General features: G+C 42.1%; 1 protein-coding gene across 1 annotated transcript in view; it reads left to right on the forward strand.

Annotated features, from left to right (window-relative positions):
• Positions 1-17860, forward strand: part of LOC311059755 (serine/threonine-protein kinase tousled-like 2) — a 30789-nt gene that overhangs the window by 8790 nt on the left and 4139 nt on the right. Inside the window, exons 6-19 of the mRNA XM_084077795.1 lie at positions 943-1053; positions 1654-1746; positions 2796-2906; positions 5126-5262; positions 7837-7998; positions 9135-9201; positions 9587-9684; positions 10156-10237; positions 10404-10495; positions 12833-12922; positions 13640-13809; positions 14922-15060; positions 15908-16019; positions 17186-17293. Coding sequence (XP_083933921.1) covers positions 943-1053; positions 1654-1746; positions 2796-2906; positions 5126-5262; positions 7837-7998; positions 9135-9201; positions 9587-9684; positions 10156-10237; positions 10404-10495; positions 12833-12922; positions 13640-13809; positions 14922-15060; positions 15908-16019; positions 17186-17293 — 1572 coding nt within the window. The remainder of the gene's footprint in view (positions 1-942; positions 1054-1653; positions 1747-2795; positions 2907-5125; positions 5263-7836; positions 7999-9134; positions 9202-9586; positions 9685-10155; positions 10238-10403; positions 10496-12832; positions 12923-13639; positions 13810-14921; positions 15061-15907; positions 16020-17185; positions 17294-17860) is intronic.

A 17860-nucleotide genomic window follows, 5' to 3' on the forward strand; every position in this document is an offset into this window, starting at 1 on the left:
CTATAAAAATGGTGCCCAATGCCTCCCTGCTTGGCACTCGGCATCATAGGTTGGATTGGGGGATAAGTCCCTGTGACATACTAGCGTCATGTCCAGGCCAGGGGCCGGTGTACCACAACAGTGGTTCTCAACCTTTTTATGCCGCGACCCCCCAAAATAATCATTTTTGAACTGGGGACCCCCCCACCGGACAAGCACTTGGAATTGCAGGCATTACATTTAGTTTGACTCGGTTCCACAGATAAATATTATGAAAATAGCCGATCTACAAGCTGGTTTCGAGGCCTTGTGAGCTTGTAGATCAGCTATTTTCACAAATTTTGCCTGTTTCTTATATTATTTGACAATTTAGCCAATGTTTGACCAGTTCTTATAGTATTAGTTTGTTGATTTCTTTTGATGCAGCAATGTTATTTTTCATTTATCTTTTTTTTAGGTAGGCTATTAAAAAGATCTTAAGTCCTTAAATTGTCACTTCACTGTCATCTGGGAACCCCCCAAAAATGGTCCCTACCCACAGGTTGAGAACCACTGTACTACAGAAACAGGAGATAGGCTCTTGTCCTGACCTATGGCTCACATGGCCCAGGAACAGTTGGTTCCCAAGGCAACTTACTTGTCTTTTATCTTCCTTTTTGATCACATCAGCTTTGTGATCACAACACGTGATAGCTTACACTGGGTATTGTGTACATACTTGCTAGAGAGAGAAACTTGCATTGAAAATGAGAGCAATAGTATGAATGAATGGTCATGGCATGAAGCTTGATGTATGGTATACAAAAAAACAGATTGAATTGAGTTCACATTTATCTTTGCGAGTCAGTTTAGTAGTTTCGAGTTTTTGTCCAAACACACAGACAGGGAAGCAGACCACCTTTAAATTGTTGACTGGTTTGCGACAGGTTGTCCTCTCAATGTCTCCGTCTGTCTGTCTGTCAGGTTCAGCAGAACAGTCCCCCGTCCACAGGTTCCGTTCATACAGACTTGTCATCATCGTCCAGTACAGTAAAGATGGACGCCTCCTATTGCTACAATCACAAAGCCACACAGGTAAACACACTATCTCCCTGAATCACAGCACCATTCCTCAACACTATTAACCAGAATCAGCTTTATTGTCACATCACAGGGTGTGAAATTTGTTCGTTTTTTATTATTTCCATAAAAAGAGAAATGGAAGAAAAAGAAGAAGAGCGGGGGAGCAGTGGGGAGCAAGGGGAAGAGAGAGAGATCAATACAAAACTACAATTTATCTATATATTATTTACACATAGTATATCTATCCGGTGAGGTAAACCTGAGGTAGGTTAGACATAAGGTACGTGAGCATAGCAGACATGGAACACATCTGTGTCACTTTAGATTTCTTTGGCTATTCAAAAATAGCAGATCTACAAGCTCATAGCGCGGCACCAAGTGCAGTTTTTCAAAAAAACTGTTAGGATTTAGAAAACATTTTTTGAATCGGCCTCAGGTCTTAATGGGTTAAGGTGCAAGAACAATACATATCAGCACGTTGTACATGGGATTAAGGTGCAGAGTGTCGGGTTCGGCCACATAGTCCACCACTTAAACCCTCTATACTAGTAAAACGGGCCTGAGTTACACTGTACCCTACTGACCTGCCGGTGTCTCCGTCTGTCCCACCAGTCGGAGTTGACCCTGGAGAAGCTGAGCGCCCTGGAAAACAGCAAGAACTCTGACCTGGAGAAGAAGGAGGGCAGGATAGATGACCTGCTGAGGGTAAGGCAGCTCACATGGTTGGCTGCCAGCCTCGCCACACCCACTGGCTGAGGCTGTCACCTTCATGACATTTTAGTTGACCATTAGTTGTTAAGAACTTCAAAATTACATTTCTGTAGGCTTTTTAACCATTAAAACCGGGAAAGCATCTGTGTCATTTTAGATTTGAACCCCTTTAACCATATTTTATACTATATGGCTCTTCAAAAATAGCAGATATACAAGTAGATCTGCTATTAAAAAAAAAAGGTGAACATTCATTTGTGCAAATCTTTGACTACCTGTATTTTCCGCACTATAAGGCGCACCGTCAGTGCGCCTTATAGTGCGGATGCGCCTTATAATCCGATGCGCCTCATATATGTATCAATATTGGTTCCCTTGGTTTCCGCACCATAAGGCGCACTGTCAGTGCGCCTTATAGTGCGGATGCGCCTTATAATGCGGTGCGCCCTATATATGAAAATAATACATTTATTGAAGGAGCGCCTTATACTCAGATGCGCCTTATAGTGCGGAAAATACGGTATATATATATTTATATTTTTGCTTATATTTATCTTTGCTTCTGAGGAGTCCCTAGAACAAACTATTTTGAGATGGGGCCCGTGGCCAAATACATATACATTTTGGGTCCTTGACATGAAAAAGTTTCAGACCTACTGATATAGCAACATAAATGATATAGCAACATAAATCTTTCAGAAGACATTTGTAGAATCGGCACCGGAATTGTTTGAAAATGTGGTGTTTTGGAAGTAATGAAAACATGGACTTGATATAAGACACGTTGGTTATACTCTGAGAGCGGTGTTTGAGTTCAAGTTAAAAGTTAAAGTTCATCAATCATCATGAAAGAATGCCACACAAACACACATTATGAATAATAGGAAAACAATATAGATGTGTGTGTGTGTGTGTGTGTGTGTGTGTGTGTGTGTGTGTGTGTGTGTGTGTGTGTGTGTGTGTGTGTGTGTGTGTGTGTGTGTGTGTGTGTGTGTGTGTGTGTGTGTGTGTGTGTGTGTGTGTGTGTGTGTGTGTGTTCACAGGCCAACTGTGACCTGAGACGTCAGATTGATGAACATCAGAAGTTATTGGAACGGCACAAGGAGAGACTCAACAAATGTGTTACCATGAGCAAGACTCTCCTCATTGAGAAGGTGTGTGTGTGTGTGTGTGTGTGTGTGTGCGCGCTCAAAACTGAAACAACAGTGAGAAATAGAAAGCACCAGATTTTATCCACAAGTTGAGCCCTTGCATGAATTATGGGCATCACTTTCTGTTTTCAGCCATTCAATTCATTTGTGTGATCCGTGTCAGTCAATAATAATGCGGTAACACAACCTGACACAAATCAAAAAGGCTGCTGTGACCAGTGTTGCCAGATTTTGAAACACACGGCCAGGTCTATGAAAACAAGCCCAAAAGAAGCGACTAGGCTAAGTTTTACCACTTTACATCGGCTATATGAAAATAGAAGATCTACAAGCTCACACCGCGCCACACGTTGTGAGGTTGTAGATCTGCTATTTAAAAACGATAGAGAAAAAAGCGAGTCCGTGGACAATTACATATTAATCTGGTGGTCCTTGACATGAAAAAATGCCACTGGTTTAAATAACATTAGGAAGCAAGCCCAAATAAGCAACTACGCGTTAGAAACAAGCCCAAAAAAAACCTCCACCAATATTTACAAGCGACTTTATAGAAAAACAAGCCCAATGTTGCTTATAATAAGCAGACATGGCAACACTGTCTGTGACACCTGAATCTCTGCATGGGGATTAAATGGTGCTTGTTACGTTATTTGAATCAGCTGTGTGGAGGGAGATCTTGTAGGGTAAGTAGGCAGACTAATATTAGCCTGGTAAACTCCGGTCGCGGAATTCATTTTCATTTTCATTGAAAAAATGAAAATTTCCTTCCGGAGACCTGGGACTACATCTATTCACAGAGCCGATAGATTTATTTTCTTAAAGAAAAAAGAATAGTGCATGACTGTTTGGAGTGCTTACTTGGCCACTTGAAGTGCTGCTTGCAGTGTTGTGGCTTTGTGCTGCATTCTCGAAAAACCACTTGTCTGACTTCACACTCAACACTGTACTCCCTTAACCACTTGAACCCCAGCATCCATATTGTGGGAGGGACTTTATCCAAAAATAACAGATCTACAAGCTCACAACGTGTCACCTAGTGAGCTTGTAGATCAGCTGTTTTTGGCAAAGAGATTTGGTGTAGACAGAAAAAAAGCAGTCCAAGTAAAGAGACAACTCGGGACCAGTTCACTAAGTCTAGAGGGTTTAAGTGGTTAAGGTCCTTAGCAATACACCCACCAAGTGTGAAGTCGGCTGAACGGTCCTCAAGATACGTGAACCAAAGTCAGACCTACAAAAACACACATTCAGTGATTCCTGGAATTTATAGATGGACTGCCCAGCCCTAAGACCTACTACCTCCTTAATAGTAAGACGTTGGCCCTCATTTATCAAAGCGGTGCAGACCAAATAATGGGCGTACGGCGAGATCACTGCAACTTTCGGCATTTATCAATATATCCTGACGTTGCCTTCAGCCTACTTTTCGGGAATTTGGACCGGTGCAACAGCGCCGCTGTAATCTTTTCATGGCCACCAGAAGATCGGACATTTAAACCACGGTCCAACACACACCAGCCTTCATCCATTAATGTTCTCTCCAGGCTATCTCTCATTAACGTGGCACGGCACTGGACTCGCCCGTCCGAGTCTCACTGGGAAATGGGAATATAGCCTACATGACTGCTTTATTTTAGTGTAACTCGAACTCGCACTGCTCGGTGTGGGTTAAATAAATTAATATACAAACGTATTCCATTCATGGCGATGTGGTATCATAATCTGTCATTCATGTAAGCTTCTAGCCAACTTGGTTGACAAAGATTGTACCGTTACGCAGTTGGGCGCTTGCAAGTAGGTGCGCGTGTGTGTGTGTGTGTGTGTGTGTGAGAGACTTGACAGGCAGCGAAACTCTTTCTTATTGGATTTCCATGCTCTGTTGTCGTATTCTGGTTCTTCATGTCGTAAAATCGGGCCGTTTCGAGAATATTTAAGGGCGTGTTATTTAAATGACGCTCGGTTTCAGCCGTCAGATTTATCAAACTTCCAATAACCGATCTACAAGCTCACAACGGCTCGCAGCTTGTAGTTATATTATATAGCTATTTTCACTATCTGTGGAACCAAGTCAAACTAAATGTTATTCCCACAATTCCAAGTGCTTGTCAGGGTAGGGGGTCCCCAGTTCAAATATGATTAGTTTGGGGAGGGTACTTCATGAAAAGTTTGGAAACCCTTGATGTAATGGTGTGTGTCTGTGTCTGTGTCTGTGTCTGTGTGTGCAGTGTAAGCAAGAGAAGAGGACGTGCAGGGACAAGAGCATGCAAGACCGCCTGCGTCTGGGTCATTTCACAACAGTTCGTCACGGGGCCTCCTTCACCGAGCAGTGGACAGACGGACACGCCTTCCAGAACCTCATCAAGTCAGTGCACAATGCATGCACACACATACACATCCAGTATACATATGTATTTTGATTATATACATACTGTATATCCGTTAGACAGATATATTTTCCATTTGACAGTAATGTGATAAATATTAAGCGCACAAATAAAAGCATACAATTAAAACATACATTGACCCCAGTTTGGTGGAGTGAAGCCGGGTGGGGAGGGTGATATTTGTCATTGCACATACTCCTACGGGCTGGGGCGGCACCTGTCGGGAGGGAATGTTGAGCAGGAGGAGTAGGATGGAGGCGCTAATGACTAAATTGGGGAGAAAAATTGGTAAAAAGCAATTGGCTATTTCTTCTCCGCATGCAGAATAGGCAATTCTTGGCCTGGCCTCTAATTAGAGCTATTATGGGCTTTGTGCAGTCTGAGGTCCTCAGGCAGGAACCTGCTGGCTGATCTTTTCGTTTGTTTGTTTATGTTTTTTGAGTAGCCATTTATTTTTGTTGTATTTTGGTATGTTGTTTTACTTGCCTACATACATACATACATACATACATACATACATACATACATACATACATACATACATACATACATACATACATACATACATACATACATACATACATACATACCTTCCTTCCTTCCTTCCTTCCTTCCTTCCTTCCTTCCTTCCTTCCTTTATTTAAGCAGGCAGTCACTTAAAATATCACACCCAGTGTGAAGTGAGCGGTGTTATTTAGAAACAACAGTGGTCATCACAGTGATGGAAGCTCACTTTTTTTTTTAAATGATTTTTTTGAAGTGCGTGGTGCTATTTATAGATTATTATTTCATCATGCGTCTTGCTAGCCAATCAAAGCAAAGGGTCTGAATAGAGTCAGCCAATCACGGTACGGCGAAAAGGGTGTGAATAGAGTCAGCCAATCACAGTACAGGGAAAGACTAGGGGTGTGCCGATATATCGTCCCGCGATATATCGCGATACGTTTTCGCGACGATATGTATCGTTTTGGGGAAAAAAAATATCGTTTTTGAAAAAACAATTATTTTTTTTTACAATCATAATAATCAGGCATGCAAACGGCCCCGAAGTGAAAAGAGTGACAACATGTTTTTTTTTCGGGTCAGGTGTCATACTATTTGGATTCAAAACGGCTATTGTAGCTGAAAAGCTACAAGTTTGCATGTCTGAATAATGCAAAAACAGAATTATTTGTTTGCATTTTCTTTTTTTCTCCTCCATATATTTTCATAATAAAAAAAGTGCGTATCGTATCGTATCGAAATCGTATCGAAGTTGTGAGCCAAATATCGTATCGTATCGTTTCGTGAAATTAGTGTATCGGCACACCCCTAGGAAAGACGAATTCCCAACCCCACTTATAGGAGCGGCTACACCGCTCAAAAACAAGTTCTTTGTGGTGTGGGTGATGGCGGAGTTAAGCAGTCACACCAAACTAACTGGACTACACACCTGTTGTGCATCAATTGTTGCACACAGGATGAATCAGTCACGCACACACATTGTGAAAACACCCTGAGGGCTGGACCTGGCTCCTGGCCTATCAGTATTATGGCTGCTAACAGTACAGCACCTAAACATAAATAGGTAGACACCTCATTGGCCAGTGCTTCCACATGTCAACACAACCCCCATACCATATAGACCAATTATTTGTTTACAAACACTGAGTTCTCTGCAAGCAACACCTTCATGTGATGGAACATTAATTAGGCTTGAGGGGCTGCAGCTGATTGAAATCCTGCCGAGCAGACAGTTTCTGCTGCAGTATCACATTAAACATCCTTTCTCCACACTGGGAGGAAAACAGCATCTGAAAGTTTGAGGGAATGCATTTTTACACGTGAGTGCTGTGACCACTTTTCCATTACATCTATGAGTGGTCAGGTTTTTTCCGTTGCCGGCCTGCGCGCGCATACTGTTTCTTAATCAGTGTGACATTGTCTGATAAGGCGTCTGTCAATAGACGGATTTCCGCGCGACGTCATCACAGAGCAGAATGCGCAATCTGCGCATGCCTGGGGGTCAGTGGGGGAAAGGCGCGTTCGAAAATACAGCCCTGAGCGGCAGTGAGCGCACTGGCCAATACAAACTAATAGGCGAGTGTGCTCCGGTGCGTAATTTCCAAACGCACCCATAGGCTTCCCCCCGCAGCTGCGCGGTCATATTCCTCTCATGTTTACTAACAGGAAACCTCCCTATAGGCTCTATGCACAGCAGCCATATTATCACTTCCTTCACAGGTGTTACCAATGATACTAATGAAGGCTCTGTTCCATTTCATGTAGCACAGTGGTTCTCAGATTTTTCAATTTCCACGACCCCCATAACTCTCAGAGTTACACACCTGTAAAGGGCCATTTGGAAACCCCCTACAACATGCACACTATCAGCACCCTGACTCTGTTTGACCAGAAAGGAACAGAGCCTTCATTAGTATCATTGGTAACACCTGTGAATGTCTCTATTCACAATATGGCTGCTGTGAATAGAGCTTATTAAGCACCTTGCCATAACTCCACTGCAAGAAATATGCCATTGACCTTTGGGGATGGTTGTGTGTTCCTTCCAGGCAGCAGGAGAGGATCAACTCCCAGCGGGAGGACATGGAGAGGCAGAGGAAGCTGCTGGGCAAGAGGAAGCCTCCCTCCATGGTGCAGTCCAACGCCATGCCTCCACCCAGCCTGGAGCAGAACAAACGCAAGAGCAAGAGCAACGGCCAGGAGAATGAAGCGTACGCACACGCACGCACGCACACACACGCACACACACATCCCTTTACCACCGTCCTGTTAGGGTAGTAACTGTTAATCGATGTAATCAATCAATTCAATAATAATATAATAGATTTACTTTTTTGTATACAGTTGCAAAATGGCAAAAAAATATCCGATTTCATAGCTCTCAACATGTCATGTTGTGATGAGTTGTGTGATGTTGTAGGTCAGCTATCTTTGCTATTAAAAAATATTATTTTGTCGTGTCAATTCATACAACATATGTACTTTTTATACACACTTGGAAATGGAAAAAGTCATAGATAGAATAATCGCTTCTTAGGAAATAATCATTAGTTGCTGCCCTATTGCAAACACTACCTCTCTCTGTGAAAACCATTCACTGACGCGTCATTTGGGACCGATTGGCAAACCCCGCCCCCCCCCCCCCCCCGAGTGGAATGAGGAGATTTTAGACTGCAGGAGCAGCTCTGTTAACCCCCGCATCCATGTGATAATGATATAGAATATAGATGATGTATAGAATATATTGAGATAATGATTATTATGGAATTGGTCGCTTTCATTGCCGTTATCTCAGCAGAAACCGTTCCTTTTCTTTATTTCAATGGATTAAGTAACAGCCATCTGCCAGCCTGCAGATGGATGGATCATGGATGCTATATTGATAATTCTCATCACCAAAAAATGCCTCGTCTCAGTAGTCTGTGCTGTCATATATCTCACGTGAGTAGCAAGTACTTTACTCGACTATTCCGCCAAAAATTAGAACGGTACATACCGCAAACTGTACAGGAAAATAGGGCATGTGAGAACGCCTCAACTACTGCACAAATGCACAAAATCTGTCTTCTTTTTTTTTGTAACAGTGTCCTGTCACTAACTGCGTGGCATAACATACAGCAATTGCTGTACATGGTACATATGTACCTTTCAAGCAGGCGTGATTCAGCCAGTGGAGACAGTCGGGGGCGGGGTTTACCAACCGGTCCCGTACGTTCCCAAATCACGCTTCACTGACACCAAAACTCATCAGATCAGCGACCTGAATAGAAACAAACAAAAAAGTATCTGCTTTTCATCTCAAAACTAATATGGTTTTAAGGTTATGTTGTGTTGTTGTGCCACACAGGTTGTCGCTGGCAGAATATCACGAGCAGGAGGAGATCTTCAAACTTCGACTGGGTCACCTGAAAAAGGTAGCGTCCACACCATGTGACTTTGTGAGCTTGTAGATCTGCTATTTTGACTAGTTTGTGTCCCGGGGAGACAAGTAGTCATAGTCTTTTGAATAAAATTCCAATTAGGTTTCTGTCATATTTTAGTCATCTGAAATGTTTTAGTTTTAGTTGACTAAATGTACAGCTGATATTTAGTCGACTAAAAACTGATTTGTAGACCGGCTACCAAAAATAGTCGACTTTCGGAGTGTGACACCTGCACCAAGTTTTATTTGTTGACGAAACAAATCAATATATTTAGTAATAGTTTTAGTCATCATAGCTTTTGTTTAGTTTTCAAATTTTCATCAGTGAAAAAAGGCAGTCGAGGAACATTTGGTGTGTTGCTGTGTTTGTCCACCAGGAGGAGGCAGAGATCCAGGCAGAGTTGGAGCGTCTGGAGCGAGTCAGGAACCTGCACATCAGAGAGCTGAAGAGGATCCACAGTGAAGACAGCTCGCAGTACGTAAAGCCCTCCCTCATACCTGCCAACACTCCTGAATTTAGCAGGAGACTGAAGTGTTACCCTCTTGCTGTGCTTCTGAATTGTAATTTATCCCGAAAATTATCCTTAATTTTGGACAACTCAACCCAGACTCTATATGGTAAAAGTGAGCATGTCCATGGGTGTTACACATCCCACTGATATGCAGCCGTAGGGCCATAATGTTAATACTACAGTAAGTGAATACTGAGTCAGTGAATGCTAAGTTAATACTAAGTCAGGTCCCCCACCAGAAAAGCTCCAGTCTAATGTTGGCCCTCCCTTAGCTTATAAACCTGCTTTCTGCAGTGCATTACAGTGAAGACCGCTCATAGAACATACACCCCTCCCCTCTCTTGCTTTTTGCATTTGGTGTCATACGACGGAGTGTATATATTAAGCATTGTTGGTTCCAACCGATGCCGATTGAAGCCTGTCTTGTTGTGCAGGTTCAAAGACCACCCCACGCTGAATGAGCGATATCTGCTGTTACATCTCCTGGGAAAAGGTGGCTTCAGTGAAGTCTATAAGGTAATATATACTTTTCTAAATCAGTGGTTCTCAACCTGTGGTGCCATGAGGATAGTGGGCCCCAAAATAATTGGCGAAACACTGGGATTTTAAGTTAATATTTAAAAATGTAATCCTGTATAAACCAAAAAAGTTAACTCGAGGTGATGTGTTGTTCTCTCCCCAGGCCTTTGATCTGACAGAGCAGAGGTACGTGGCTGTGAAGATCCATCAACTCAACAAGAACTGGAGGGACGAGAAGAAGGAGAACTACCACAAGTGAGTCCGGACACTTTGAACGATCAGATTCTGTATTTTCAATTGGGGAAAAACTCCCTTTTCAGTAAATACAGGCTTTGTGTCATATGACACGGTTGCTTTACATGCTGTAAGTGGGAAAGTGATATACTTAGTATATTATTATACTTCTCGTAACCCATTTTAACCGGGAAAGTATGTGTCATTTTAGATTTTAGCTATATATATATATATAGCTAGCAACATGAGTTTAGAGAACATTGGTTCTCAAAAATAGCAGATATACAAGCTCACAGCGTATCACTTTGTGCCGCGCTGCGAGCACATCTGCTATTTTTGAACATTTTTGATTGAAATTTTTCAATCAAAAGTCATTTTGGGGGTCCTTGACACAAAGTTTGAGAACTACTGATTTAGAAGGCATTTTTAGAATCGGCCTCAGCTCTAAAGCTACTACTTTTAGGAGTAGGAGGAATAGTAGCCTCATCTTATGATGTAAATTGCGTCACCAGCTTTAAGCATGCATCCCAGATTTGATGACCATGCGTACTTTCGGAAGGTTTGTTAAATGGAATACAAGCAGAAAGACTTAATTAAGAATGTATGAGGTCTTCAGAGAATGACATGAATGCACAGAAATAATGGATGCAAGATACAAGTTAACTAGAGCATTGGTTCTCAAAGTGGGGTCCGGGGACCCCCAGGGGTCCTTGGGGGGGTACCAGGGGGTACCACCTTTTATACTTTGGCTATTCAAAAATAGCAGATATACAAGCTCATAGCTAGATCTGCTATTTTTGAAAAATCGTGAAAATGTGTGCAAACCTTTGAATATATATATATATTTTTATACAAACATTTTTACTCAAATCTTTGCTTCTGGGGGTCCCTGGAACCAAATATTTAAGATTGGGGTCCGCGGCCAAATACATATCCTTTTGGGGGTACTTGGCATGAAAAGGTTTGAGCACCACTGAACTAGAGAGCTCTTCTCACAATGGCCTCTTGGTACAAGTCCTTCAGTTGTCTTGGAGAAGGTCAATTGATTGTGCCTTGTATACTAACTAGAGGTGCGGGTCGCTACGCGACCCTTCCGTCTAGTCGCTAGCGCGAGGCTCTCGTGAAGTGGGCTGTAGATGTTTTGGAGACGCAAACCAAAAGCGAGAGCAAAAGTGTTTCCAGACGCAAACCGAAAACGAAAGCTATGAAGCAGCACGCTCAGCCCAGCGAGACGGCGTGCGCTGCGTTCAACCCTCCCAAAGAGACAGACAGACAGACAGTATTTGGATGGGGGGCGTGGTTGGCGGGGTTGCCATGTCCAGGAGTTGTAAGCGTGAAGTGGCGTGAAATTGGTTAGGGAACGTGCGTCCACGCATGCGCAGTGCGCAGCGCGGTGCTGTTGGATGAAGCTGGTTGCTTGTTGCAGGTGCGCAAGTGTGGCAACACTGATGCAAGTTACCCACAGACAACCGTTGTGGCGCATGACTGTAGATGCCAATTGTAAGGTAGATTCAGTGCAGCCAGTGTTGCTCTTGCTAGCCTCTGCAGACACTAATAGGCTCTATTCACAGCAGCCATATTATGAAGACATTCACAGGTGTTACAAATGATAGTAATGAAGGCTCTGTTCCATTTAGTGTAGCACAGTGGTTTCCACGACCCCCATAACTCTGAGAGTGTACAAATGGCACACCTGTAAGGGGCCATTTGGAAGCCCATGAGGGTCCCTGGACCCCAACTGTAAGAGAGTGTTTCCAACATGCACAATATCAGCACCCTGACTCTGTTTGACCAGAATGGAACAGAGCCTTCATTAGTATCATTGGTAGCACCTGTGAATGTCTTCATAATATGGCTGCTGTGAATAGAGCCTATAGTAATGTAATTATACGCAGGGTGTGGCAAGTGGATTCAGGCTCTTGGGTGGCAGTGGCTCAGGAGGTAGAGTGGTTGTCTGGGTGTCTGACTGGGTGTCCTTGAGCAAGACACTGAACCACTAACTGTCCCAGATGAACTGGTTGGTGTGTGTGGGTGAATTTAACGGTTTAACTATGAGGTGATGCACAAGCTTCTCCTGCAACAGCCTCTAGTCTATGCATAACATCATGAAAGATTATTATATTATTTCCAAAAGGTAAATTTGAACTACACTAGGGCTCTATACTTTGTCCACTCCTTTTCCCCCCGCTACACCGAATCTCATGTTGCGACGTGATGTGAGCTTGTAGATTTTCATAGATAGATTTATCTGTTTTCACAGAATATCCATCCCTGAATAGGGATGCTAGGGTTCATGTGGTTAATATGATTGTTAAAAAAAAATATTGTTGTAAATGTTTCTTGTCTTTTTGTTTGTAGACATGCATGTAGGGAGTACAGAATTCACAAAGAGCTGGATCATCCTAGAATAGTCAAACTCTACGACTACTTCTCACTCGACACAGACTCGTAAGTGTTCACCGAAAATACACTGTATAAAATGTTAATTTAACTCTGAGAGACGGTTCCCTTTTTTTCTACATTTTTAAAACTATTTGTATTTCAAAAGATTTCAAAATGTTCCAGTCCAAAATGTTTTTTCAAAAGAACTAAGGTTGGAGTTAATTTAGTTAATAAGTCAATTAGATAGGGGCCAATTGGATTAGAAGCCAGCTAATGTATTAACAGCAGGTGTGTTCAGCAGGTTTCTTTAGTTTAGAGCTGGAAGCCTATGAGAAAACAGTTTTTTGACCTATCCGTTTCCACCTTTTGACCACATTTTTCTTTTGTCTTGTATGTTCTGTCCACTTTTTATTCAGTAAAAAGTTAAAACTCCTCAAGAGATATTTATTATATATTTTTTTAGTCAAGCTTATTGCTTCATGGGCTATTACTGGAACTAAATTTGGAACACAACAATGTATTTTTGTACGTTTGGGTCCCGGCGAGAATGTATATCAGCTGAAAAGGTTTGGGATAGTCTGGTTTAGTATATCGAAACCTCTTATCTCCACATTTTAAAAAAAAAGTAGCAGATCTACAAGCTCGAAGCACAGTGCGAAGCAACACGTTTAGAGCTTGTAGATCTGCTACTTTCGCTATTTTTGAATTTGAATCCTGAAAAGTACGTTTTGAACGTATGAGGTTTCCACCCGACATGATAGACGATATTGTCCATGGGTGCAGGTTCTGCACGGTGCTGGAGTTCTGTGAAGGCAACGACCTGGACTTCTACCTGAAGCAGAACAAGCTGATGTCTGAGAAGGAGGGGCGCTCCATCGTCATGCAGATCGTCAACGCGCTCCGATATCTCAATCATATCAAACCGCCCATCATCCACTACGACCTCAAGCCTGGTCAGTGTTTCGCACATCTGTTGCACGCACGCACGCATAAACACTCACGTAATCGTTTTCATAGTAGCATTACAATACATGTTCCATTCTGGTCAAACAGAGTCAGGGTGCTGCTATTGTGCATGTTGGCTCACTGGAAACACTCTGCTACACCAGTGGGTCTTAAAGTGTGGTCCAGGGACCCTCATGGTTCCTTGAGGGGGTTCCAAATGGACCGTTACGGGTTTGTAACTCTGAGAGTGTACAAATGGGCCCTTACGGGTGTGTAACTCTGAGAGTGTACAAATGGAACCAAATGGACCCTTACGGGTATGTAACTCTGAGAGTGTACAAATGGAACCAAATTTACGGGTCCATTTGGTTCCATTTGTACACTCTCAGAGTTCTGGGGGTCCTTGCAATTCCAAAGTTTGAGAACCACTGTACTACACTAAATGGAACAGAGCCTTCATTAGTATCATTGGTAACACTTGTGAAGGAAGTAAGGAAGCCGTCCAATTTCTTTCCAACATGGCTGCTGTGCATAGAGCCTGGTTGCATCCACAGGATAAATCAGTCATCCCCACACTCATTTGATCTGCTCTGGCTTGTACCATCTTGCCACTCTACAATAAATGCTTCAAATACTCACCTTGCAGTGTTCTACAGTTTTCTGAAACACTTATGTTGCTATAATATCAGTGGTTCTCAAACGTTTTCATGTTAAGGACCCCCAAAATGATATGTATTTGGCTGCGGACCCCCATCTAAAAATATTTAGTTCCAGGGACCCCCAGAAGCAAAGCTTTGAGTTACAAATGTTTGCTTAAAAAAGTATATATTCAAAGATTTTTACAAATTTCCATTATTTTTCAAAAATGGCAGATCTACAAGCTCATAGCGCGGCACTCGGTACAGCACTATGAGCTTGTATATCTGCTATTTTTGAATATCAAAGTATAAAATAATGGTTAAGTGGTTAAATGTTCCTGGGTTAATTGTGTAGGAAACGCATCACAGATTGGGACTCGGCCTGACAAAGCATTTCAGCTGTGAGATAATTACTATTACATTTTTTTTTTTTTGCTTTAATCCCTGTGACTGACTGCAACGCTCCCCCACTTTGTCGCCAGGCAACATTCTGCTGGTGAATGGCACGGCGTGCGGCGAGATAAAGATCACCGACTTTGGCCTTTCCAAGATCATGGATGACGACAGCTACCACCCTGTGGACGGAATGGAGCTCACATCTCAGGGAGCGGGGACCTACTGGTAACACACACACACACACACACACACACACACACACACACACACACACACACACACACACACACACACACACACACACACACACACACACACACACACACACACAGCCTATCAGAATTATTACATAATCGCAATTATCTTTGCATAATCGTTTCTATGTTGAAAAATTTTCATACATTTTCAAACTGTATCAAACATCTTCCAAAAATAGCAGAAATAGCTGATCTACAAGCTTACAACACCTAAAACATGTTTTATATAAATTATTAAATAGTTCAGTAAATTCTTTGTATATTTAAGTTATTTGTTATATCTGCCCTGTGCAGTTTTGTGATTATGAGGCAAAAAAGTAAATTGTATTCATGTTTCAATTTTCAATACCAAAAACACAATTAAATCATTACCGTAATCGCAATTATTTGTGACAATCAATCGTCGACTTAATTCTTTTATTTGTAATCGTGACAGCCCTACACACACACCTACCTGTGTACGTTTGTATTACTATATTTGTGAGGACCTCAAAATTTGTACAAAAAAATAATTGAGCCATTTTAACCCCTAAATCTAAAGCTGAAAATTGTAGATCTACAAGGTTACACGCATAACTTCAACCCTAACCTCTAAATGTTCAATCTGAATATTTTCCTCATTTCAAGCCTCTCTACAAAGATTTCTTTAACCATAAAACAACCATGTCCTCACAAAATCGTTTTTCTCAAATTCCACTACACTTGTGGGGACATTTGGCCCTCACAAGTATAGTAATACAGCGTACACACACACCTGACCCGTCTTTTTGGCGTGTGCCACACTGAGTCTTGTGTTTGACCGCTGTGGTTTCCAGGTACCTGCCTCCTGAGTGCTTTGTGGTGGGCAAGGAGCCCCCCAAAATCTCCAGCAAGGTGGATGTGTGGTCGGTGGGGGTTATCTTCTACCAGAGCCTGTACGGACGCAAGGTAAACCACACACGTACATTCTGCACCGGACTGTGTGGCAAAAGATGAACTCTTGAAGCTTTGAATATATATTTTTCAAAGCGACATTTTTAACTCTGTTACAACTTCTTTGGGTCCCTGGAACGAAATACTTTGAGATGGGAGTCCACGGCCAGTTTTGAGAACCACTGATATTATAGCAAGATTTTTTTCAAAAAACTGATTTTAGAAGACATTTTAGAAGACATTTGTAGAATCCCCAGAAGCAAAGATTTGAGTTAAAATGTTCGCTTAAAAATATATTGTTGCTGTTCGGCAGAAACCAGCTAACTCCTTTTTTTTCCATAAATCAGTGCTATTGAACACCCTTTATGTCTGTGTGTTGATTCAAAAAATATTGAACCAATGAAAAGTATTAAAAAGCGCTTCTGACAAAACCAACTAACTCCATTGGATCCTCAAACGTTCTGCTAAACCAGCTAAGTCCACCAAAGGGGGTGGAGTTAGCTGGTTTTGCTGACTCCAGGCTCCACCCCCTTTTGCCCTCCAACCTCATTGTGAGCTTTGAGGTCCATTTAGCTGTTCTTATCAATGATGAACAAAACCTCCCAACTCCACTTTTTGTTTAGTTTTTGTCATTTCCTGAAAACTGGTTTCTGTCGTACAGCAACGATATATATTCAAAGATTGGCACAAATCTTTCTTTCCAAAAGATAGCAGATCTACAAGCTCATAGCGAGGCACTCGTGAGCGATATGAACGATTTCCCTTTAATTTATACTCCATCACACAACAGTGTCACTTGCCTAAAACCACTGATCTACAAGCTGACAACACGTTGCCTTGCAGCACGTTGTCAGCTTGTAGATTAGTTCATTTAGGCGAGCCTCGCCATCGTTCTACGCAACATAAATTCGGCTTGACTGTTCATTTAACTCAGAATTCAACGAACGTTGAGGATTCCGCTCTTTGAATGATTTCCTCGCTACTGATTATTGTACAAATGGCTCAAGCAGAATAATTGTATCAGATTCATGCCCTCGTCTCCTCTGCCTGCACTCTCTCTCCTTCCCCTCCTCGGTGTACTGTACAATAGAGCAAGCAATGCCTTGAAAAATAATGTCAAAGCGATAACCAAATAATTGGATCATGTGGATTTATGTGCCTGATTGTTTTGCTCTGCGCAGCCGTTCGGCCACAACCAGTCCCAGCAGGACATCCTCCAGGAGAACACCATCCTTAAAGCCACAGACGTGCAGTTTCCCCCAAAACCGGTGGTCACCACGGAAGCCAAGGTGCGTAAGGATGCTCCACTTATGCTTGAACAGTGGTTCTCAAACGTTTGCATTTCACGGAACCCCCTTAACTCTGCCAGTATACAAATGGACCTTAACTGATCCATGTATGTACTGTTAGAGTTACAGACTTATAAGGGTCAAATTGGAATCCTGAGAGTCTCTGGACCACACTTTTAGATAACCACTGCGCTAGAAGATCTTGAAGGTCGGTTCTTTTAGGCAAGACGCATTGTTGTATGACGGCAGTAAGCTTAATTTACTACTACTTGTTCAACCAAACCATTTATTTTGTACTGTAGCTACTGTATGTGTCTCTCTGTAAATAGGAAGTCAATGCATCTTCTAGTTTTAAATAAATTGGTCTCCATATTTCTCTTTTTTAAAGAGAAGAAATATGTATATGTTTAAAAGGTTATAGGTTCATTTGACATGGTATTCCAAAATTGTCGTCTCATTGACTTACACTTCAGTGTTAAACAGGTCTCAAAGTCACACTTTTAACTCATAAACGAACACCCCAAAAAAGCAGACTCTGCCAAAATGTAACATTACTAAATCTGGAAA

Source organism: Gymnoscopelus microlampas (assembly GCF_963454915.1).
Source record: "Gymnoscopelus microlampas genome assembly, chromosome: 14".
NCBI lineage: Eukaryota > Metazoa > Chordata > Actinopteri > Myctophiformes > Myctophidae > Gymnoscopelus > Gymnoscopelus microlampas.